Here is a 22958-nt window from a genome sequence, read left to right on the forward strand (position 1 = left end):
GGAAGCTGCGGCTCTGGATCTGGAGGGAGGAGGCTGTGCACAGCCTCAGACACAGCTGTCCCGGCCTGTGCGTGCGCCAGAGCGCTCGTGGCTCCTTTCCATCTTACACTCTTAGCATCTGCGGGGCTGTGGCAGCAGCGCAGGCAGCATGTGAAATGTGCTCCCCATCTCTCCCTCCTCCCATCTCTCCTTTATCTCTTTCTCTACTGTCTTTCTTCCCACTCCTCTGTTCCCACTTCTGTCGGCTGCCTTTTCATCCTGGGTTCCTTTGCTCTCTCCCTTTTGCCCCATTTGGTTTTTGGTCTTTGCCTCCTCCCACCCCCTTCTCCCCGCCCCCGCCCCCGCCCCGCCCACGGGTTCCGGGCATCCCAGCCCAGGATGTGATTATGAAGTTGAAAGGCGAGTTCCCTGGAAGCCCTGTCTTCACACCTGGAACCGAGGCCACGTAGCTCTTGTGCCAGTTACACACCTAACTTGCTGTATTTAAACGTAAAATGACAGTAGGTAATGGACGTGATGTGAAAAATAATTAGGATCAAAAAGTAGAGAGGTGCCAGGAGGGCGGAACCAGGAAGTCTTCAAAGGGACCATGCAGCCTTTATTTGCTGGCTTTTCCCTTACTGGCCGCTCACCGGATGTGGTCGATTGCTGCTGGTGCCCCCACCTGGCCTGAGCCTGGGGTTGAAGGTCAGGGGCAGGCTGAGGTAGGGGCCGTTCCTGGGCCCTCTGCGCTGAGTCAGCTCCAAAGTACCCAAACCCTCCTTCTCCAGGACTCCTGCAGGTGCGAGAGTACACCTGGGATGCACCCATTTCCTGCCCAGCGCCCTGTCTGATCCCTGCTTTCTCCTGGCGGGAATCATGACCCCCAGGCAGGCCCCCCCGCCTGGACCGGGTGGTCTCTTCTCAGGTGTGGCCTGGTGCAAGGAGGGCACTGAAAGTGGTCCAACCTCGCTGTCCTCCCAAGCTCCTGCCTGACCATCAGGTTTGGGGGTTCCCCATCCCTCGTGAGACTGTACTTGTTGATCACAGCTCCGAGCCTGGCAGGCATCGTGCTGGGTTCTGCGCCTCCATTCAATTCTCATTGACTCCTCATGTCATCCCAGGTTTGGGGACAAGGAAATGGAGGCTCAGAGAGGTGAGGCAGCTTGCCCAAGGTCGCACAGGATTTGGACCCAGGTCTCTCTGATCCCAAGTGCAGTGATTACAAGTAGCCTGGTGAGACGGAGCCCGCCAGGATGGGGGATGGACGTGGGAGTCTAAGTTGGCCCCAGGGAAGCCTGAGGGAGCTGAGTCCCTGGGACCTAGGCAGAGGCATTCAGCCATTCTGTCTGTGACGCGTTTATTCCACATTCACTGAGCACCAGCTGTGGTCTGAGCTCTGACAGGGAGTTAAGTGCTCTCCCTGCCCTTGAGGACGGTCTAGAAGGCAGCTTTCCTCCTCTTCCCCCCTTAGTGGATCTGGGAGAGGGGCCCCAGGAAAGACCAGATCCTGGGTGGCAGGGCTCCTCAGCACCCCCGGGGCAATTGTCCACCCTCCCTACCCCCTGCCTCAGCATCAGTGTCCGGTCTGGTTGGGGTGAGGTCTTCTGGCAGGGGCTGGAGTCAGGCTGGGTGGAAGGAGCCAGGGCCCCGTGACGCAGCCTTGGCCATCCAGTGCCCCCTGCCCCTGTGGACTCCAGAGCTCCTGCCCTGGAACCTGCTGTGGCTCCCCACTGCCCACAGGGCAGAGCCCCAGGGTGACATTTAAGGCCGATCCCAACCCGGCTGCTGCTCTGCTAAGTTCTACCTCAGGGCCCCAGCTGCCTTCACTCCTCGTGCCTTTGCAGACTCTGTCCTTGCCGCTGTCACATCCCTCCTCTTGGATGCTGCCTTCCCAGGCTGTCCCCCTCCCCTGGCGCTTTGCACAAGCTGGTTACATGTCTGCACCCCCTTCCTCCAGCTCCTTCCTGAAGCTCACTCCTCAGCGAGGCCTTCTCGGCTGTAGTCAACCCCAGCCTGCCCTTCATTTCCTCCTCTCTGCTTTATCACCATCTAGCATATTCCATATCTTACTTATTATTTAGTTTACCGTCGGCTCCATGAGGGCAGGCAGGGAGTTTGTCATTTTGGTCAGGGCCGTGTGTCCCCTGGGTCCCAGCGCCCGGGACGCTGCCTGGCACACAGCCAGTGCTCAGGCAGGGTTTGTTGGACGCAAGAGCTTGGCGGCCTCTGACGGGCGCTCTGAGGCTCGACCGCCTGGGCACCAGCCCTCCTCCCCCGCCCTTTGCAGCCTTCTCTCCTGCGGACCCTGAAGCCGGGCACCCTGGGGGCCATGCAGAAGGCTGGGGCAGGGGGCCGGAGAGCCTCCGACTGCGGCCCTGCCCCTCACCGGCCCAGGTGCATCACCAAGTTTGCCCAGGTGGGTGAGCCCGCCCCGCCCCGCCCCGCCCCGCCCCGCCCCACCCCGCCCCACGCGGTGGGCTCCGATGGGCCGTGACTGGGTGGCAGGCCCTGGGGGTGGGGAGGAGCCGTGGGTCACGGGCCTATTTCGGTGGCCCCAGCTCTGGAGTGTGTGTGCACGGATGAGGCGATGGGGCCGCAGAGGGGCCGAGTGGCTTCACCAGGGAAAGTAGCAGAGCCTGGACTCCGAGTCCGCGCTCTGTCACCGTCCACAGCCTGCCCGACAGAGCGGAGTGCGTGCGTGGAGGGCGATTTGGAGGACGGGGGTCAGGAGCCATGGGCCTGACTCCCCGCGCCGCCCTCCCACCCCCCACCCCACCCCACCCCACCCCACCCCCAAGCAGTACGTGGGCTCCTTCCCTGTGGACGACCTGGACACCCAGGAGAGCGCATGGCTGGTGCAGCAACAGCTGTGGACACTGAAGGTAGGGGCTGGGGGCTGGGGAGCGCACTTCCCTGCGGGGGATCACAGCCTTGGGGTGTCGGCCTGGGAACAGCCCCGAGACCCTGTGATCCGTCCCAACCCCCATTCAGAGAGATGGAGCAAGTGAGGCCCAGGGAGGGGCAGGACCAACAGCCATTCCGAGAGATGGGCCCCGTCAGGACCACACCCGGGCTCCTGGAGCCACGCCCCTGAAGCCCTGGGGCCCCCTCCCTTGGGCGGTCATGACCTGTGCCCCACAGGTGGAAGCCACAGGTGGGAGAGATGCGGGGTGGTCACAACATGGCCCAGGTTGGTCTGCCAGGAGCCATCCACACTTCCCCGGCTCCTGGGGGCTCCCTGTCCAGGGCTCAGTCCCCTGGCCGCTGGGGTGGAGGTGGCTGACCAGCCCAGGGGGACTAGTACAGAGGCTGGGCTGGGCAGGGCAGGGCCTGGGAGGTAATGTCTGCCCCCCACCAACTGTCTCCCCCCCAGGACTGTCCCCGCCGCCGGGCTGTCATCCTGAAATTCAGCCTTCAGGGCCTCAAGATCTACAGCGGGGAGGGTGAGGTAGGAATCCGTGTGGGTGCAGGTGAGGACCGGACAGGTGTCCTACTCCCTGGGGATGCACTCGCCTCCACCCAGCCCTGCACTGCCCCTCCAGCCTCCCTGGCTGCCCAGCCTGCTCTGGGCCTTTGGACGTCCTCTCTCCAAGGCCCTCCCGCCATGGCAAGCGTGGACGACAGTTTCTCCTCCCTCTCACCCCCCGGCCCCCAGCCCTCCAAAATCTCCGGGGGCCACCTCCTGGCCTGAGCATCAGGACCAACCAGCCCCATGAGGTTTCTGTGGGTCCCCAGGCTTGGCCAGTGGGCTGTGGCTAGCCTCTCATGACTGTGGAACAGGGCCAGGCAGGCTGGAAGCCAGTTGGGAGGCCCTGCTTGGTCCGCCATCCTCCTCTTGGTGCAAACCAGTGTTTGATGAACACTAAACCGCGTGCCAGACTGTGAGACCCACGACTCCGGCGCCGCTCACCTAGGACTGGTGCAAATGTATGCAGGGCTGTGCATTGCGGGGCCCTGGGTTCAGGGCCTGTGCCACCTGCACGAGGTGTCGCTCACCCCCCAGCCCCACTTGTCACAACAAGGACTCAGAGAGCTGCCCTCACCGGCCCAAGTCACCCGGAGAGTGAGTGGCAGAGCCAGGATTTGAACCCCGGTCACCTGACTCCAGAGACCAGGCGTGCAAGCCCACGGCTGGCCACAACTGCCTGTCCCCATGACCCGCAGGCCGTGAACCCTCTGCCCCTCAGCTCCGTGACTTGGCATGACAACCCCAGCCAGCAGGTTGGCAGCAGGGAGCAAGGGACCCGAGCTCAGGTCCCCTGTGAAGGATGAGGGTTCCCATGTGAAGCGTGGTTTGGGCAGGCCTGGAAGGAGGGCAGAGTTCTTCACCCCAGGAGCAGGGTGGGCCCGAAGCTGGGCGTGCAGGCTGGAGAGCAGACCCGGGAGGCCTGCCAGTGGGTGTGCGGGGCCCTCGGGGCTGGCACACGCTGGGCTGGCAGCTGCAGGCCACGCGGTGGGTCTGATGGAGGCCGGTGTGCCTGCTGCATCCCCAGGTGCTCCTGATGGCTCACGCCCTGAGGCGCATACTCTACTCCACCTGGTGCCCAGCCGACTGCCAGTTTGCCTTCATGGCCCGAAATCCCCGGAGCCCGGCCAGCAAGCTCTTCTGCCACCTCTTTGTGGGCAGCCAGCCTGGAGAGGTACCTGGGGCCCAGGGCAGAGGGTGCAGCACTGGGGGGTGTGCTGTGCATCAGTGTGGATTCCAGGGACCGAGGCCGTGGACGGCTCAGCCAAGCTGGCCTGCGCCCCCTCCAGGCATGCACCCCTTGCCACCCTGGCTCCTCTGTGGCCCTGCCCTCTGAGGACTCCCTCAAAGCGAGTCAGTGGCCTCAGTATTCCCCGAGCTTGGAGGTGGGGACCAGGCTGTGCCCTTAGAGATCAGAGGGTCACACTGCCAGGCCTTTGCCCTTGCTGTTCTCTCTGCCTGCAACCCCTTCCCCTTCTCATCCTGGCAAATTCCAACTTGCCCTTTGAGGCTCAGCCTGTGTTTCTGTGGAGCCCACCTTGAATCCTCCAGACCGCCCCCCACACCTTCTGTGGTCCTGTGACATGAACTGCACTCTGTCATCGGTCTGTCCCTAACTACAGTCACTGGAATTCTTTGAGAGCAGAGGCTGGGTCTGGGTCTTGAACTGTTCTGGTGCTTGGCCCCGTGGGGAGAGTGGGTGGGCGGGTAGATCCTGAAAGTCAAAGCCAGTGTGGCCGCCATGAACAGTGGCGCCTCAGCAGCCAGTTGTTTGGCAAGCAGAGGCTGGGTTTGGTTCTGCGCAGCAAGCATTTGCCATCACCCCTGTATGTCAAGCCCTGTGCCGGCCACTGGAGTGACAGGTGGCTGAGACATGGCCCTTGATCATCTGGAGCTCACAGTTCCAACGTGTTGGGCCTGGATGATGTGTGTGGCGGATGGAATGTGTGGGCCCCAGAGTGCTGGGCTTCTCCAGGGGGTCTTCTGTGGTCCATTTCATTAAAGGGGCACAGGGAGGTGGGGAGGAGGAAACTGAGGCGCAGAGATGCCATGCTGTACCCAGGGTCACACAGCAGCTCCTAAGTGACGGAGCCAGGATTGGATCCCAGGTTCTGTGACTTCAGGGCCTGGGCTCTTAGCCACTCCTCCAAGAGGGCACAATGCACAGGGTGAGGGTAGTAAACCTAGGGGTAGGAGTGCATTTAGCCCATGTCGTTCCAACTCCAAGCATGATGCCTGGAACAAGGTAGATGCTCGGTGTTTGTTAAATGAATAGAGGAAGCTGGTAGGGGATGCTGCATGGTGGTGAGGTTTTGAGGGATAAGAAGTTTTCCCCGGAAGAATAGGGAAGAGCATTCCAAGCCAAGGGGCTGCATGCCCCCCCTGGTGAGTGGGCTGATGCCTGAGGAACCCCCGGGGAAACCTCCCCCAGCTGAGCCCGCCTCCCTCTCCCTCCCCAGGTCCAGATCCTGCACCTGCTGCTCTGCCGCTCCTTCCAGCTCGCTCACCTCTCGCAGCACCCTGAGGAACGGGCACGGCCTGAGCCCTGCCCGGGACCCGTAGGGGACGTGCCCCTGAAGCCCCTGTCCGGCCCTGGGGGCACCCCTGGCCTAGTACGGGAACCCCTCGGCGGTGATCAGCTCTCACGGAACGTTAACGCGCTGGTCTCCCTCGGGCGGCTGCCAGCAGAGGAGCCTGGGGGCAGCGGGGTACGCGGCACCCCAGCCAGGGAGTGGGCCATGGACAAGGGAACTGGGCGAAGGTTTGGGGATCAAGAGGGGCGGGTGCTGGACTTCCGTGGGAGGGGCTAATGGCTGGGCCTGAGTCTGGCCACCCCTGCGGGGTCCTCTTGGTGCCCTAGAAGGAGCCGCCGGAGTCGGAAAGCCGCGGGGTCGCCCGCCACGCCCGCCTGGGGAACCCGTACTGCTCGCCCACGCTGGTGCGCAAGAAGGCCATCCGCAGCAAGGTGATCCGCTCCGGGGCCTACCGCGCCTGCACCTACGAGACGCAGCTGCAGCTGTCGGCTCGGGAGGCCTGTGAGTGGCCGGGCACGGGTGCTCGAGTCGGCGAGGGAGGGCCTGAGTGTCCGTGTCTGCGGGGCCGTAACTGTCGATGCCTGCGCCTGGGACTGCTGAGGCCTCGTGTCCACACGAGGGAGGGCGCAGCCGGGGCTGCGTGCCCAGGGGCTTGCAGAGGCGACTGCGTAGCTGCCGATGTGCTGTGACTGGGGAGTGGCTGTGCGTGGGGATGTGCCTGGGCGCCGCTGTGCTTTGGGGAAGCAGGATGTGTGCACACTGGGCCAGGAGCAGGAGGCTCGGGGAGAGACGAGCGCGGGGGTGATGAGGCCTGTGGGCGTGGGCCGGGCTGGGCGCGGGAGGGGACCACCTCTCTTTCTCTGAGCCCTGGATGGTCTCCATAGTTCCTGACGCGTGGGAGGCCTGGCCCCGGGGTCCTGGGGGCCCCTCATGCCCGGTGGAGAGCGAGGGCAGCCTGACGGAGAACATCTGGGCTTTTGCTGGCATCTCCAGGTAGGAGGGGGTGCCCAGCCCTTTCGGGGGGGGGGGTCAGAGAAATAGGCTGTGGGCTCCCCCAAGGCCCTGAGGTGTGTCCATCCCTGCACTTGGGTGGAGGCCTCCTGACCTCGGGACCTCAGGCCAGGGGCTTCCCCACCGTGGGCCTCAGTTTTCTCAAGTGTGAAGTGGGGATAATAAAGACCTTCATTGCAGGGCTGTGGAGAGGATCAAATGAGTTTATTCAGGTAAAGCCTTCAGCGCCTGGCCTGTCACAGGGTTCAGCTCCCTAAATGCCAGCTCTCTACCGATTGGCTCTTGAAGTTGTCAACAATTAGGATCCCCTTGGAAACCTTTTAGAAGGGAAGGCTAAAAGCTTCCTTCCTTTGCGGGCCTACTCTGGGGCAGGCGCTGTGTTTACGATGCTGTGGAGCTGTGATGCCATTAAGCAAGCTGAGGCTGGGTCCTGACTAGGGGGCCCGCCCTTAGCCTCTCCCCTCTGCCCTCCCAGGCCCAGTGCCCTCGCCCTGCTGCGGAGAGATGTGCTTGGGGCCTTCCTGCTTTGGCCTGAGCCAGGCACCAGTGGCCAGTGGTGCCTGTCGGTGAGGACACAGTGCGGCGTGGTGCCCCACCAGGTCTTCCGAAACCACCTAGGCCGCTACTGCGTGGAGGTAAGAGTGCTTCTGGGCCTGCCCCTCGCCCTCCAGCCCCGCCCTTTTCTAACCACTGAGGTCCTGAGCCCGCCTCACCCTCATCCCGGGTCCCCATTGGCTCTCTCTGGCCCCACCCCTTATTTAACTCTCCATCCAGCTCTTTCGTCCTTGGCCCTTCTGGCCCCGCCCCCACTGGCCTATTGGCCCCACCTGTACTCTGCTGGCTCCACCCTAAGGCCTCTCGCTCCAGGGAGGTAGAGTCTTGGGCTAGGGTGGTGCCTCACATTTTTACAGAAATCCCGGCTTTTAAAAAGTCACGCTTTCCCACACCCTAACTCATCTTTTAGCAGTAGAGGAAACTGATGAGAGAGGGTAGAGGCTTGCGTGAGCTCACACAGCCTCCGAGTCTCTAGGTCTGGAGTCTTGGCCTGATCACAGGTTTCCAGGGACAGGGGTGGGCAGGAAGGACTTTTTAAATGTGTGGCTTTACTTCCACGCTGAGTGCCTCAGTCCTGTCCAGGCTGGGAGGAGAGAAAGGGAGGGAACCGGGGTGTGGTTTCGCTGTGAGCAGGACAGCGTCCTCTCTGGGCTCGAATATCCTCCTCCCTCCTGGGGCAGGATCCTGTGTGAGGGGGCGGTTGGTGCGCTCGCCCGTGTGGAAGGGGGAGCTGGAGCTGAATTCCCTTCCCCTCCTCCCCCCCACCAGCACCTGCCGGCTGAGTTCCCCAGCCTGGAGGCCCTGGTGGAGCATCATGCTGGGACGGAGCGCAGCCTCTTCTGCTCCCTCGACATGGGCCGCCTGAACCCCAGCTACAAGGAGCAGGACTGCGGGCCCGAGGGCAGGCTTCCCCCGACTCTCCGGCCCCTTGGTCATGCCAAGTCCGAGGCAGAACTGCAGGGCCTGGGATAGGACGCTGAGCCCCACGCCAAGAGGCCCCGCCTCACCCTGGCTCCTGGGCCTCAGCAGGCTGCTCTGCTCTGCCCTTCTTCCACCCCGCTGGGCACCAGTTCCATCTGGTCACTGCCCTTTGGACCAGTCTTCCATCACTACCCTGCCTGTGGGCGGAGCCCTGAGAGTGGGGATTGCCAGTGGCTTCTCACAGGACACGGCCTGTCAGGATTGCAGGAGGGGCAGGCAGAGCTCCAGGCTTCCATGAACTTGCTGGGTGACTTTGGATGCTTGTCTTCTCTGGGCTTCACCTTACTCCTGGGTGGGGAGCTTTCCAAGGTGGGCAGGAAGGTTTGCTCCAACAGAGGTGGAGCCCTCTCCTAAGGAGGCCAGGCCTTGGGGCCCTGACTGGGCATCTCCAGAGAGCTCCTGACCAAGGCAGCCAGACACATGAGGGAGAGGTATCTGGGGAGGCAGGAGTGAGTTCTCACTTTGGGCAAAGGCGTGGGGACGAGCCACCCTCTCCGTGAGAGAAACAGGGGTGACGTGGTGGAGCTTGGGGGCTACATCCAGGCTGACGGAGCGAGGCCTGTTTCCCATGTCCTTTGAGGCTAAAGGAGTCTTCGCCTGAGTTCTGAAGAGTGGGGGTTAAGAGGGTGCAGAAAGGGCAGGACGGACAAAGAGCCGTGCCACCCAAAGCCCACACGCAGGTGGACACCTGTGTGCAGAAGGGGACGTGAATGGGCCGACAGGGCAGAGAATCTCAGTGAACCTTCAGACTAGGAAGGCTGGTTTTTCTCCACTCAAAACCACGGACTTGTGATTCCTGCTTACTTGGAAGGGATGTCCCAGTCTCATCCCTGCCAGCACACCCCTGCCCCCGCAGGCTCACTTTCTTTGGCCATTTGACTGGGAGGGGCCAGCAGTGAGCTGCAGGCTTAGAGGGGTGACCAGGGTCCTGCTCCACTCATCCTGCAGGCCAGACTGGGTTTGGTGGCTGCCTGGGAAGCCCCCCAATGGTGGCATTTCCCTTAATGAGCATCTGTCAGGGGCCACTTCCCTAGGCCAGCCCCCTTGGGGATGGGGGTCAGGGAGGAATCATCCAAAGGTAGAACTGATGTGGGCCCTGCCAAAGGGTATTTGGCTTCAGCGGGCAGTGGGGGTCCATCCAGGGAAATAACGCTAGTCTAAGGCAATGGCCCTGTGGTGATTGACGGATCTGGGTGTTCCCCTGTATAAGTAAACTTGACAGACAGGCATGAATCTACCAGATTAAGATAGGGAGCAAGTTCACTTTGGATAAACTTCTATTCCTGAGGCAGAGGCCAAGTCATGAGTCTGGGGGTTGCCCTCTCCCCCATCTGCGGAGGGGATGTGACTGCTCAGCGCCTTGTGAGTAACAGACTTCTGACTCCTGGAAGGAAGAGGGCAACCCCAACGGAATAAAAAGAAGGGAGGAGCCTCAGAAGTTCAGGCCTGGTGTTCCCAGCTTACAACCTCCAGCTCAGCAAATGGTCTTGGCTGCGGCCTTGTCACTCTTGTCACAAGGGATAGGAGGAGGCTGTCCTTTGGGGGCTCTTTTCACTGGAACCACAGCACTGATTTTATGCTGAATATGAGTGGGAACCCAGCCTCATTTTACGGCCATTACTACCAGAACCCATCTCCTCCCTGGGCAAAGCCCTGGCCCCTCGTGGGAGGCACCAGGTTCACATTTCCCTGGCAAGGAGAGGGGTTTGGTGACATGGGGCCCAGGATTACAGCCCTGGAGTCTCACACATTTAAGAAGACCTGATAACTGGTCTTAACCTCTATAAGGGATGGATTTTGTTGCACAAGTTATCTGTGTGGACAAGGTGTCAGGAATGTTCCCAAAGTACTTTAACATTCCTTCTCACAGCATTTATGGATCACACAGTACACAGGTTTTTGACCCACATGTGCAGATGCCTCAATGTCTTAATTATAGATCACAGTTTTCTCTGTTCCAACCAGCGCCACCTGGGTAGCCCAGCTCTCCTTACTGTGTGGACTTGAAATAAATAAAATGCATTTCTTCGGATTGTATAGTACAGACTTTTCCTTTGAAAGGCGAGGTCTTTGCCAGTTTGCCGGCTTCGCTTTTGTTTGCCAACCATACCTTCCACTGGTGCTGAATGATGAACCAGACAGAGATCCTGTCCTCCGGGGCTCAGGAGGTCTTGAAGGAATTGGGTAGGTAGATTCAAGCAATGACTCTACTGCTTAAAACCTTCAGTGGGTATTTCCTACAGGAAAAAGACTCAAGTCCTTATATTCTGGCCACTCTGGTTTTCCTTCTGCTGCTGCAACATGCCACAGGGTCTTTGCACAGCCTGCACAGGCCTCCTTGTCTTCCTCTTCTTCCTTTACCTGATTAACTCCTCAACCTCACCATCTCTCAGTCTCAGGAAGCCTGCCCTGACTGCCCCCTGACCCCCTGCCCGGCCTGGGTGAGGTTTCCTGGCTAGATATTCCATAAAACTGGTCCTTTAGTTTGTTAATACTCTTACTTATGGGATTTTTGTTTGTGGGACATTTGTTTCAAATGTCAGCCTCCCCCACTAGACTGTGGGCACCTGGAGGGCAGGGACTGGGCTGTCTCCCGGCGTCTATCACCGTGCCCGGCAGGCACGTAGCTGACAATTTCTGTGCAAAGGGGAACGTAGAGGAGGTGTGACGGCCGCTATTCTGGAGGGACTTGTACTCGGGGTGGGGGTGGGGAGAGAGGCCAGGCAGCCTCTCCAACCAAAAGACCAGCTTTCAAAGTTTTTTGTTCTGTTTCTCAATCCTGAGTCTTAATAAAAACAAGGGGCAGCGTTAGAGGGAAGCTTTGCTCTGTCCTTGGGGCTGTGATAGGCTCTGGGGCAGCCTTCCCGAGTCAATACAGGGATGTGGATAAAGGGCAGTAAGGTCCTGTTGCCTTTCTCGGTAGGTCTCTAACCCCCGGGTGAGGCCGCTCCTCTAGTATTTCTCTCCGAGGTGGAGTCAAGCCTGGCTTCCCCTGGGCCACCTCGGGCAAGTTGCTTAACCTCTCTGAACTGGGGCTGTGGGGACTGGAGAAGAGAACGGCTGTGCAGCACCTGGCACCGAGCCGGCAGATGCTCCAGCAAAGCCAGTGCCGGTCCTCCCCGACAGCCGCCCACGCGCGCCAGCCTCCAGCCGGGGGATGCTCTCGGGGCCCGCCGGGCGCGGAGAACGCGCGGACGTTCGGGAGGCACGGGCTGTGACGCCAGGGGCGTTGCCCAGCAACCGCGAAAGCCGTGGCAGCGTGCGTGCTAGCAGGCGGCTGGGGCGGCTCCGGGGGCTCGGGTCTTGCGGCGGCGCCTGCAGCGCAGATCCCCCACTGCCCCCGCCCGGTCCGGGCCTCAGGGACGGGCGAGCCAGGGAGCGGGAGGAGGCGGCGGCTCCGGCTCGGGTCCTGAGACTCCCCCGCCGCCCCTTCCCTCCTATCGAGGCGCCCCCAAAGGAGTCCGGTCCCCCCGCCGCCGCCCCGCCCCCGCCGCGAGGCCCCGCCCCCCGCGCCGGGCGCTGGCCCCGCCCCCCAGGCCCCGGCGCCCCGGCGTTCCCCGCCCCGAGGTCCTGTGTCCTGGTCGCGGCGTCCACGTCGGGCCGCACCCCGGGGACCCCCGCCGCGGCGCCATGGCCTCGGAGTCGGTGAAGGTGGTGGTGCGCTGCCGCCCCATGAACCAGCGGGAGTGGGAGCTGAACTGCCAGCCTGTGGTGACGGTGGACTCCGCGCGCGGCCAGTGCTTCATCCAGAACCCGGGCGCCGTCGACCAGCCCCCAAAGCAGTTCACTTTCGACGGCGCCTACTACATGGACCACTTTACCGAGCAGATCTACAACGAAATCGCCTACCCGCTGGTGGAGGTGAGGACGCCCGCGAGGCCGCCTCCGAGGACCCGCTGGGCAGGACCTGGGGCCACTCGGAGGGGTCCTGAGGGACTGCCCTGCCCGCAAGCCGGGCGGGAAGGCCCTTCTGGAGGGGCGCAGGTGGACAGCAGCAGGTTGATCTGAAGACTTCTGTCCTGTCAGCAGACAGCTGGAACCCGTCTACAGTGTCTGTCCGGGTCTCCACTGCTCCCGGTGCCAAGGCTGGTCCTCACCCCCATCCTTCCAGCCTGCTTCCCACAGGAACTCCAGCCCCCAAGACCACTTGCCCTCCACCCTCACCCAACACCTTCAGGACTTCTCTAAAAGCTCCAGCCACTTCCCCAGCCTCCTGCTCTTCTCCCAAGAGCCCCAGGTCTCCTCCTCCTCCCCCTCCCCCTCTCCTTTCTCCTCCGCCCCCTCACTAGTTCCCTGCTTCTGCAGAGAGAAGGCTGCTGGCCTGGCCTTGGTCTTGGAGAGCTGGAAACCCTTTACCTTTGGTCTGACTTACCTTCCTCCTTGGCGGTTGAAGAACAGGGAGGCCACAACAGTTTCTGCCCCTTATAGGGCTTTTGCTTTTTTTCACACTCTCACACTAGGTAGTTCCTTGGCGCTGCATGACAGGGAGTTTCACATTTCACAGATGAGGAGACTGAGGCCCATAGGGAGGAAACATGGCAAGCTCCCACAGTGAGTTTCTGGCGGAGGTGGGGCTGGAGCTACTCCTGGCCCAAGGGCTCTTTCCTTGCTACCACCATCTCCCCAGCTGTGCATCGAATCGCTAGTGAAGTGAGATGTCACAGGTTATTTCAGGAAAAAAGGAAAAGTTTGGGAAGTGCTGCATACACCCTCCCTCACTTGAAGCTGCACATTAGGGTACTTGAGGCTCTGGGGAGTCTTGCAGTGGAGAAAATAGTTTGGCTTATTTAACTCAGCATTTCCAAAAGGTATTTGCCCACGGAGCCTTTTTGTTTTGGCCGGCAGGCCAGTTAACATCCCCCAGAGCACCTCCTTTGGCCGCAGTCAAAACCGCCTGTGAGGGTGGAAGTGTTCTGGAACCCAGAGCCCCCCAGTGGTGAGGGCGTGACTGTAGAAGATGCCCAGGGAAAGAGAGCAGCTCTCCCCAGAGGGTGGTACCATGCTCTGGGGATGGCCAGGCTGTCCTACCATCCTGGACTCCCAGGCTGGAAGGACCAGAATAGGTCCTCTGGTCCAGCCACGCCCCCCAACCCCGGGTCCTTGAATGTCCACCTTGAATGGTCCTTGAATGGCAGGAGCTCACTCTTCCCAGAGCTGCCTGCTCCACCTTGGCTTCTTAGCTCCTAGAAGCCCATTCTGCACGGTGAGTCAGAGTCAGCCACCCTGATGCTTCCAGCAACCTGCTGTAGCTCTGTCCCCGGGCCCCTCTGCTTCGTCGTCCAGGGTTGCCCCTCAGAGATTGGAAGATTCCGAGATTGAGTTCTCCTTGGCTTTGCCTTCTCCAGGGCCTCAGCCTTGCTCATGGGTTCCCCTCTGCATCCTGGAAATAATTCCCCTGAGCAAGCCTCCCTTGTCAGGGTTCCCAGGAAGCCCCAGCCCAGAGGGGGAGACCTAAGGAGACAGTGGCTACCTCAGATCTCCAGTTCTCACTTCTGTCCCGAGTTCACTGCTACAGGGGATTCTGTCAGACCCCTACCTCCAGTCATCCCACAGAGCCTCAAACTCAACATGACATATGTTCCTTTTCATTCATTCATTCATTCAGCTAACAAATAGTATTCTCATACCAGGCCCCATCCTAGGCATGGGGAGTGCCGCCCTCAGCCAGCTCATGATCAGGTGGGGGAGCAGCTAAGCTAGTAGCTACAAGCCAGGGTGACGAGTGGGAGCAGAATCCTGGGGGACTTTGGCAGCATAGAGAAGGCTAGAAAACCTGGGCTTGGAGGGGATGGGAAGGCAGGGAGGACTTCCTGGAAGTGGTGAGATCTAAGCTGAGACCAGAAGGATGAGAGGAGTCAGCCAGGCAAGAAGGTGGAGGAAAGGGCCTTTCAGGTGGAGACCAGCATGTAGCATTTGGTCTTCACCAGACATATGTAGAGCTAGGGGCATCATTGCTGGTGAGGAAACGGAGACCTTGAATGTCACAGAATGAGTTAGGGGTGGTTTTGATTCCCAGCGCAGTGCCAGGTCCCCATGCTCCATCCTGCTGCCTCTATTAAATGAGCGGCATGTGAATCATATGCAAAGCACAGTTCAGCAACTTGGAGCCAGGAGTAGCTGCACCCTTAGGCCGGGCGGCTGTGTGTCTGTCCTGCTGGGCTCTGACCACCTCCAGGCGGCCTCCTGCCCAGGCCCTTCCCTTCAGTTCCTACTGCATGAAGCCCCCAGCACTTCGGACTGACCCTTCCCTTCCCTACCCCCAACCCCCACCCCCACCCCCACCCTTAAATCCAGGCTCTGTTCCTGATCTTCTCTGTCACTGGGTGACCTCTTCCACTCTCCTGGGAGCTGTCCAACTCAGCATGTCCTACCCTGAGCTCCTCACCTCCACGCCCGGCCCGCTGCCTGGTCTGTGGGTTCTTTCCCAGCCAGTGGCTTTGCCATCTCCCCATCCTCCCCCCTTCACACCCATGACCTTAGAGTCGCCTCTGATGACCCACCACCCAACCTACCCAGGGACCAGGTACCGTGGCTTCTACCAGGACAGACTGAGGACAGGCCTGGTTTCCAGAGACATCGATGCGGTACAATTTGGCCCCTGGATGGAACACAGAACTGATCATTTGGGAGAGGACAGAAAGGGGACATGAGGCAATGTAGCACAGATGCTGTTATTTCAATTTCAATAGTTATGCGTTGATTTTAATGGGAAGTAGAAGAAATATTTAGCACGTCCAGCCTGTAATGCAGCTTCACGGGAATTATTGCTGAGGATGACATCAAGTTAAGTTAAAAGGAGAGTCAATTAACAGTTTGATTTCATGAAAATCATTTAGTAAATAATAATACGGGGAACATGGCAGAACCCGGGGTGGACAGAGTGGCTGACATGTAGGACCTGCTCCATGTGTGCGCACGTCTCTGGTGGGTCTAGAGGTATCAGTTGATGGGTGAAGCGTTTCTGAAATGTTATGTTTTGCCTTAATGCATGTCAAGTTGTCTTCTACTTCACTCCACAGCAGCGTGGTTCTGCAGAACTTCCTGCAGTGGTGGAAATGTTCTGTATCTGGGCTGTCCAATTAGGGACTACCAGCCGTATGTGGCAAGTGAGCGCTTGACATGAGGCTAGTGCTTTTGAGGAACTGAATTTCAGTTTTATTTGATGTTTTTTTGCGTATATAAATTTATTTATTTATTTATTTTGGCTGCGTTGGGTCTTCATTGCTGCTCACGGGTTTTCTCTAGTTGCGGCGAGTGGGGGCTGCTCTTCCTTGTGGTGCGCGGGCTTCTCATTGCGGTGGCCTCTCTTGTTGTGGAGCATGGGCTCTAGGCACATGGGCTTCAGTAGCTGTGGCACGCAGGCTCAGTAGTTGTGGCTTGTGGGCTCTAGAGCGCAGGCTCAGCAGTTGTGGCACACAGGCTTAGTTGCTCCGTGGCATGTGGGATCTTCCCAGACCAGGGATCGAACCCGTGTCCCCTGCATTGGCAGACGGATTGTTAACCACTGCGCCACCAGGGAAGTCCCTGTAATTAATTTTAATAATACATTTTATTTGACACAATAGTATCCAAAATATTATCATTTCAATAAAACATAATAATAGATACTATCATGGCATAATAGCTATTAGGGAGATATTTTACATTGTTTCTTCATACGAAGTCTTCGAAATCGGGTGTGTGTTTCATACTTATCGCACGTCTCAATTCAGGTGCTTAAGTGTCCATAGTTCAAATGAAATGAAACACAAAAAAATAAAGTTGTGTTTGATGGGAAAATATTTTACACTGCTTCAGTTTTTAAATGTAAATTAACATAAATTCAGTTCCTCAGTCGCATCAGGCACACTTCTGGTGTGGCTTGTGGCTGCCCTGCTGGACAGGGCATATAAAATATTTATTTTGATATAGAATCCCTTGTCAGGTCTGGGTGACATTGATGGTCCAGGCACTGCACCGTGTTGTCCCTGGGGCTTCGCATGCCCTGCCTCTGAGGCTCCTGGTTGGGTGACTGGTCTGCCACGGCTCTCCCACACCTCAGGGGGCCCATCCTGGTGTGTAGCACCTGGCCCTCAGATGCGCTGCGGATCGTGACTTCCAGTCTTCCTTCCCCAGCAGTCCCTGGGGATCCCGAGCCCAGCAATGGTCTACGGGATGGGTCTTTCTTTTTTTTTTTTTTTTTTTTAATATTTTTAATTAAAAAATTTCGGCTGCATCGGGTCTTAGTTGCAGTACCCGGGATCGTCGTTGCGGCATGCGGACTTGTCGTTGCGGCATGCGTGTGGGATCTAGTTCCCCGACCAGGGATCGAACCTGGCCCCCCTGCATTGGGAGCATGGAGTCTTACCCACTGGACCACCAGGGAAGTCCCTACAGGATGTGTCTTTGCAGTGGAAACAGGCGCAGATGCCACCTGGGCCCTGGGGGCCTGGGCACAGCTCTCTGGGCCCACATTCTAACACAGGATTCCCCTGCCCCCATACTAAGTTCTAGAATTTGTGATCTCATGAGCTGGGTGAGGGCAGGGACTAGGGTGTCTTCCTTGTTCATGGCTCTGTCACCAGCCACAGTCCCCCTCAGAGAAGAGAGTCGGTACCTATGGAAAGAACAGTCGCATCAGTGAATGAAGGATGCCCTTGGGGATGCTACCTGGTTTGCCTCCTACTTCTTCCCAGCTTCGTCTCCATCCCCCTCGCCTGACTGCCACCTGCTCTCAGCCTCTCACCTCTCTGGTCTTTGCTCAGGCTGTCCCCTCAGCCTAGAATGCCTTCCTCTCCCTGTCACCTGTTAAAATCCAAGCCACCCTTTCTGCTCCCCCTTTCTCCTCCACCTGCCCAGGAAGCTTGGCCTGGCTCTTCCTGCACCTTCTGTCTCCCCCTCTTGGCACTCCCTCTCCTTGCCCGTCCTGTACGCCATCATTACATGCACCTCCACCTCATATGAGGATCACGTGTATATGTCTGTCTCCCGCACATTCCAGGCAGACACTTAGGGAGCACCTACCTCTGTGTGCCAGCACTTGGTGTGCCAGCACGTGAAATCATTCCTGTGTACGCCTCCCGACAGCCTCAGAGGAGGTGCTGTCCTTACCCTTTGTTACAGGTGAGGAAGCTGAGGCTCCACGTGCCTGAATAAGGACAGGCCAAGGGCACAGTCGGTAAAGGATGGCGGCCAGGCTCTTAGCCATACACAGGGACAGTCTCCTACCCCACCGGGCAGTGACCCCCTTGAGGACAGAGCTGTGCCGCCTTCATCTCTGCACTGCCCTCCCCCAGCCCTGTGCCACCGTGGTGGGAGAGCCAGGGAGGGGCCCTAAGTCTGTGAGTCAGGAGGCAGCCCTGCAGCCCCGGGCCTGGCCCCAAGCCTGGCTGAGCTCGGCCAGCTGAGCCCTGGGCTGTGTCCTCCCACGCAGGGTGTCACCGAGGGCTACAACGGCACCATCTTTGCCTACGGCCAGACAGGCAGCGGGAAGTCCTTCACCATGCAGGGCCTGCCGGACCCACCCTGCCAAAGAGGCATCATCCCTAGGGCCTTCGAGCACATTTTCGAGAGCGTCCAGGTATGGGCCTGGGGGATGGAAGGGGCAGGGTTGGGCTCCCCAGGCGTTACTGTGAATGGTCCCAGAGCACTGTTGACCTGGGCAGCGGTTGTGGGATGCGGTCAGAGCGGCCTTGACGCAGCACGGATGAGCAGACCCAGGCTCTGGTTTCTGAAGAGCTGATGGGAGAACTTAAAGCTGAGAAAATTCTACCTGCTGTGTTTTCCTCCTGCCATTTTTGGATTTTAACATTTCGTATAACACTTCACATGGATATGATGACCCAGAGTGCTGGCCCAAGAAATGGCTGTAAACAATCATAGCTTCCTTTTTTAATTGAGCAGTTGCTACAGACCAAGCATTGTGCAAAGCCCTTTGCATAATTATCTCACTACCACCCTGGCCCAGGAGGTAGCTGTTATCCTCATTTTTGAGATAGGGAAGCCAAGCCTTGGAGCCCTTATGGGCTGGGCCCAGACCAGTTATCCCAGTGTCCAGGCTGCAGGTGAGACGTGCCCTGCTGACCACTCGTGAATGCGCAGAGATTCCTGCATCTGGGAAATGGCAAAGCAGGGACCAGTCAGCTGCAGAGCCCACTGTACTACACCTGGGACTCATTTTGATGACCCACAGGAACATCAGGCAACTGGAAGAACTGCCAGGGATTAGCCCAGGGCCAGTGCTTGGTCCAGGCCTTACCCGTGGCCTTGGTCTCTCTACCTGAACAGTGGGGAGGCCTCTCCCGTTTCCTTTCCCATGAGGCTTGTAGAGAGAGCATGAGTCCATAGCAGTATGAAAATGATGCCACTCTGAGAAGCTGGAGAGGAGGGGAGAGCTTGCCAGGCAGGCAGGGCCAGGTGAGGTTGGGGACACCTCCTCCCACGATGTCCTCTTGTGATGTCCAGGCAGCGGCTGCTCAGGTATCTTTGCTCTCCCTGCAGTGTGCAGAGAACACCAAGTTCCTGGTCCGGGCCTCCTACCTGGAGATCTACAATGAAGATGTCCGTGACCTGCTGGGCACTGACACCAAGCAGAAGCTGGAGGTGGGTACAGCCCCGACAGGGGTGGGTGGGGGGAGCTAGAGGGGGAGGTTGGCATTGGGGGTGCTCCCTCAAAATATGGGGAAGGGTCCTGAGGACACAGGCGGTGGTTCAGACTAGAATGGGAAGTTTTGAACTTGAATTTTGGAGTAGTCTCAGAGTCTGTGAGGCAGGGGAGGGGTTAGTGGGCCTACCTGCACCACGCAAGGGGAGGGGAGGCCTTCTCTGGGGCAGTGCCACTTACATCTGTTGAAATAGATGGAATTTGGTGACGGATTTCATTTGAAAAAAGGGTTCCACTTCTAAAAAATTATTTTGAAACATTCGAAGGGACTTTCAAGCTAAAAAAGTAATAGTGATCATTTATTGACCACTTACTGTTTACTGACTGCTTTAGGCACGTTATCCCATTTAATACTCCCAGTCACCTTGTTAGGTAGATACAGGTTTCCCCCACTATCGGAAAGCAGAGCGAGTGTTTTGTAAGCTGAAATGGCATAAAAGGAAGAGTATCCCCTGCTTTCCAAAATCTTGTTTCCACTTTGCTTTTATGAAAGACTGACATTAGTACGATAAAGGCTTTTTTGGTAAAAGTGAAAATCGGATTTCTTTCTGACTTGAACTTAGAGAAAGTTGGGGATACCCATATTATTATCCTCAGTTTACCGATGTGGGAAGGGAGGTTTACAGAGGGTAATTAACTTGCCCAAGCTTCAACAGCAGGAAGCTGGCCAAACCTGGAGTTGAACCCAGATCTGTCTGACATCAACGTCCTGCATCGCAAACATCCCATTTTACCGCTGCAGATGGGCTCAGATTCTGGGACCTTGTCCCCCTCTGAAAGGGGTCTGGTGTGGAGGTGTGCAAAGATCGATGATATGACCTCAGAATGTTGTTGTGAGGATTGAAGAGGGTAACAAGGGTGAGCTGCTGAGCAGAGGGTCGGCGCATAGTAGGGGCTCGATGTGTGAGCTCTTTCGTGCCATTGGGATTCCGAGAAAGGATGAGGAATATGACCTGGGGGTTGCAAAATGGACTCAAGACAGAAAAAACTAGGGCTGGCCCAACTGGTCACTGAGCACTGCTCATCTCGTAAATTGTCCTCAGTCTCCTGAAAGGCTAGAATCAGAATTAGATGCTTTGAGTGCTCTATCAAGATGGGTAGAACGTGGCTGACCCTTTGGGGAGCCCAGCGAGATCAAGTGACCTGCCAGGACTGGACAGCCAGGTGGTGGTAAGGCTGGACCAGGTCTGGGACCTTTGGGCAAGGCTTGGTTATGTCTCCTATCTGGGACTCTCTGAATGCTGGATGGGCCAGGTCAAGTCCAAGGAGGAGGGACTTCCCCAGTGGTCCAGTGGTTAAGACTCCTCACTCCCAATGCGGGGGGCATGGGTTCCATCCCTGGTTGGGGAACTAAGATCCTGCATGCTGCACGGCGCGGCCGAAAAAAAAAAAAAGTCCAAGGAGGAGCCCAATGAGGGGAGACTGACCCAGATCTGTGGCCAGCATGCTGGTGGCTGCCCCCAGACTCTGGGACTTCTTATCTGACCAAGAAACCAATGCCCTTCTCCACGCCCCCCGCAAGAGGCCCGCAACTAGCAGTGGAGGTTGACCTACCTCCTTCAGAGTCAGAATGCCTGAGCTGGGGGAATGTCAGTCATTAATGAGCATCAATCCTGGGAGGTTGCTATGGAGATTCCCATTCTGCAGATGAGGAAAGGAGGCTGGGAAAGAGGAGGTGACTTGCCTGTGGCCACTAGGTTAGGAAGGCACAGAGTCAGGGTTGGACATTTTCCATGGCCCAACTGCCTAAGTCTCCCCAGGGCACAGGCCTTGACAGCCACAGGAGGGGGCGCAGAACCAGATAAAGGGGCTGCTACCGATGCCGCCCAGTCTTCCAGACCCTCACCGACCTCTAGATTGGACAGGACGTTGGGATCACCTGGGTCCTATCCCACCCCATCCATGTGGGGCAGGGCTGTTTCCCTGCTCAGATCCAGAGCCCCCCACTTGCCCCTAGGCCCCCCAGTTGTCCTGGCTTCATTTGGAGGGACTGTGAGTTCCTCTCTGACCCGCAACCATCATGTGGCCCAACTGAACAAATCCGACCCCAGGGAGCAGCTGTTTTGAAAAAAAAACTTGCTTGTGCTGGCCAGATAGTGGAAAAATCCTTAAAATTTTGAGCCAGAAAGACCCTAGAGAGCTTCTAAGTCCAGTCCTTTCATGGTACAGATGAGGAACCTGAGTCCCAGGGAGGGGAAGGGACTTGGCCAAGGTCACACAGCAAATTACTAGCAATGGCGCTAATACCAGAATATGTGGGATCTGAGTGGTCAGGTGCTTTCCTCCCAGACTTTTCAGGGTGGGAAGTATAGGAAACCCGGGGGGCAGTGAGAAGCGAGTAGTGGGGTTCCATTTGAGGGGGAAACATTCATGAGTTGAGTCATCCATTCAACAGAGACTTACTGGGAAGACCCTGGAGGTCAGGCCACAGACTATAGCAGGTCCACACGGGTGTGAACTCCCCCCCACCCCAGTCCCCATCCAGACCAGGACTGGCCCCCAGCCCCCTCCTCCTCAGCTCCTGACAGACACAGCAGTGCTCTGCCCTTTCTACAGAGGCACCTCCAGCCACCCACCTGGGGTCTTTCCACTGTCTTCTCTCTCCTGGAGCTGGAGCAGCTGAGTCATAACTCAGCCCCCAGACAGGGAAATGGGGACGGGAGGGAGGCACAGGGAGTTGCTCCGACTTGTCAGCCCCGAAAGGCCAGCCTGCAGCATCAGGGCCCCTGCCAGCCGGAACTGGGGCAGCAGGGCCCGCCCCCCTCCACCTCCTCCATACCATGGACCCTAGGATGGGTTCGGTTACCCAGGCCCTGCGGGCCCAAGGGCTGGCAGCTGCCTGTACGTGGCCCAGCTGGACCATGGGCCTCAGGCTTGGTGAGCCAGGCTGCCTGGGGTTGAGGGCCGCCAGTGACAGAAGTGCTCAGAGACGTTCCCCATGGGTGCACGGAGCTCTCTCAGAGGAGGGACAGCTGGGTTCTCTATAACCCTCGCAACAGCCTTAGGAGGAGCTGCTGTTCAAGAACCAGCCCGAGGGCACAGTCAGTAAAGGGTGGAGATGGACTTTGCACCCAGGTGACCAGGCTCCACAGCACAGCACAGGGCCTGGTAATTCTGGTAATGAGAGTGGTTAGATCAGCGAGGGCCAGCAAGGGATTGGGGGAAGCAGATTACACCCCCTCCCCCAACACCACGAACCGCCATCACGGAACCCAGCTCAGTACTGGGTGGCGGAGGTGGGGCCCTCAGGGGCCTCTCCAGTTGGTTCCCGCAGCCGGCGTCAGGCCAGTGGCAGGACCCCGCACCTCCATGGGGGAGTTTCCCGGCCGGCTGTGGTCCCATCCTGCATGCGTGCCCCCGCCCCCCAGCCCCCCCCCCCCCGACCCGGCCGCATCCCAACTGGTTGCCATGGCGACCGCGCTCGGCCTGGCATCCCGGAGGAACAGTTACCAAGGAATGCAGGGCACGGCTGGTGGCTGACACTCGGGAGGTGGGTGGAGGCCGGAACAGCAGGGGAGGGGTGGAGGGATCCAGGAGGTCAGGAGGTGAGGGGGGCGAGCCCTCGTGGGCCTAAAAATAGGGTGGGTGGGAGACCCCTACATTAGGTGTTGCCTCCCCTGCCCTCCTTTCCTGCTCGTGAGGTTGCTCAGGCTGGAGAGGACGGCCTCATCCTCTTGGTATCTGTGTTCACCGAACCCCCTCCAAAAACCCCCACAGAGCTCCTTTCACGTCCATTCTCTTTTCAATCCTCCCAAAAGTCTTGTGGAAATAGGATTTATCATCCTCA

General features: G+C 58.5%; 2 protein-coding genes across 3 annotated transcripts in view; both read left to right on the forward strand.

Moving 5' to 3' along the window:
• The first annotated feature begins 2311 nt into the window (after positions 1-2311).
• Positions 2312-8706, forward strand: SH2D5 (SH2 domain containing 5). The gene is made up of 9 exons (XM_061187029.1): positions 2312-2398; positions 2784-2864; positions 3356-3430; positions 4476-4622; positions 5908-6156; positions 6309-6483; positions 6867-6975; positions 7469-7628; positions 8317-8706. Exons 1-9 carry the CDS (start codon positions 2312-2314, stop codon positions 8518-8520), a joined length of 1287 nt encoding a protein of 428 aa, XP_061043012.1. The 3' UTR covers positions 8521-8706.
• A 3453-nt stretch (positions 8707-12159) lies between these two features.
• Positions 12160-22958, forward strand: part of KIF17 (kinesin family member 17) — a 48045-nt gene continuing 37246 nt past the window's right edge. For both annotated transcript variants that reach the window (XM_061187030.1, XM_061187031.1), the window contains exons 1-3: positions 12160-12390; positions 17942-18088; positions 19009-19110. In XM_061187030.1, the coding sequence (XP_061043013.1) occupies positions 12160-12390; positions 17942-18088; positions 19009-19110 (480 nt within the window). The remainder of the gene's footprint in view (positions 12391-17941; positions 18089-19008; positions 19111-22958) is intronic.

This window comes from Eubalaena glacialis, chromosome 3 (assembly GCF_028564815.1).
Source record: "Eubalaena glacialis isolate mEubGla1 chromosome 3, mEubGla1.1.hap2.+ XY, whole genome shotgun sequence".
In the NCBI taxonomy this organism is placed as follows: Eukaryota; Metazoa; Chordata; class Mammalia; order Artiodactyla; family Balaenidae; genus Eubalaena; species Eubalaena glacialis.

Bases quoted from the DNA above. Each gene is read 5' to 3' on its own strand.
- SH2D5 (XM_061187029.1), top strand. From the start codon at position 2,312: ATGCAGAAGGCTGGGGCAGGGGGCCGGAGAGCCTCCGACTGCGGCCCT. The intron at 6,157-6,308 runs GTACGCGGCACC...TTGGTGCCCTAG, and splicing joins AGGAGCCTGGGGGCAGCGGG to AAGGAGCCGCCGGAGTCGGA. The intron at 7,629-8,316 runs GTAAGAGTGCTT...CCCCCCCACCAG, and splicing joins TAGGCCGCTACTGCGTGGAG to CACCTGCCGGCTGAGTTCCC.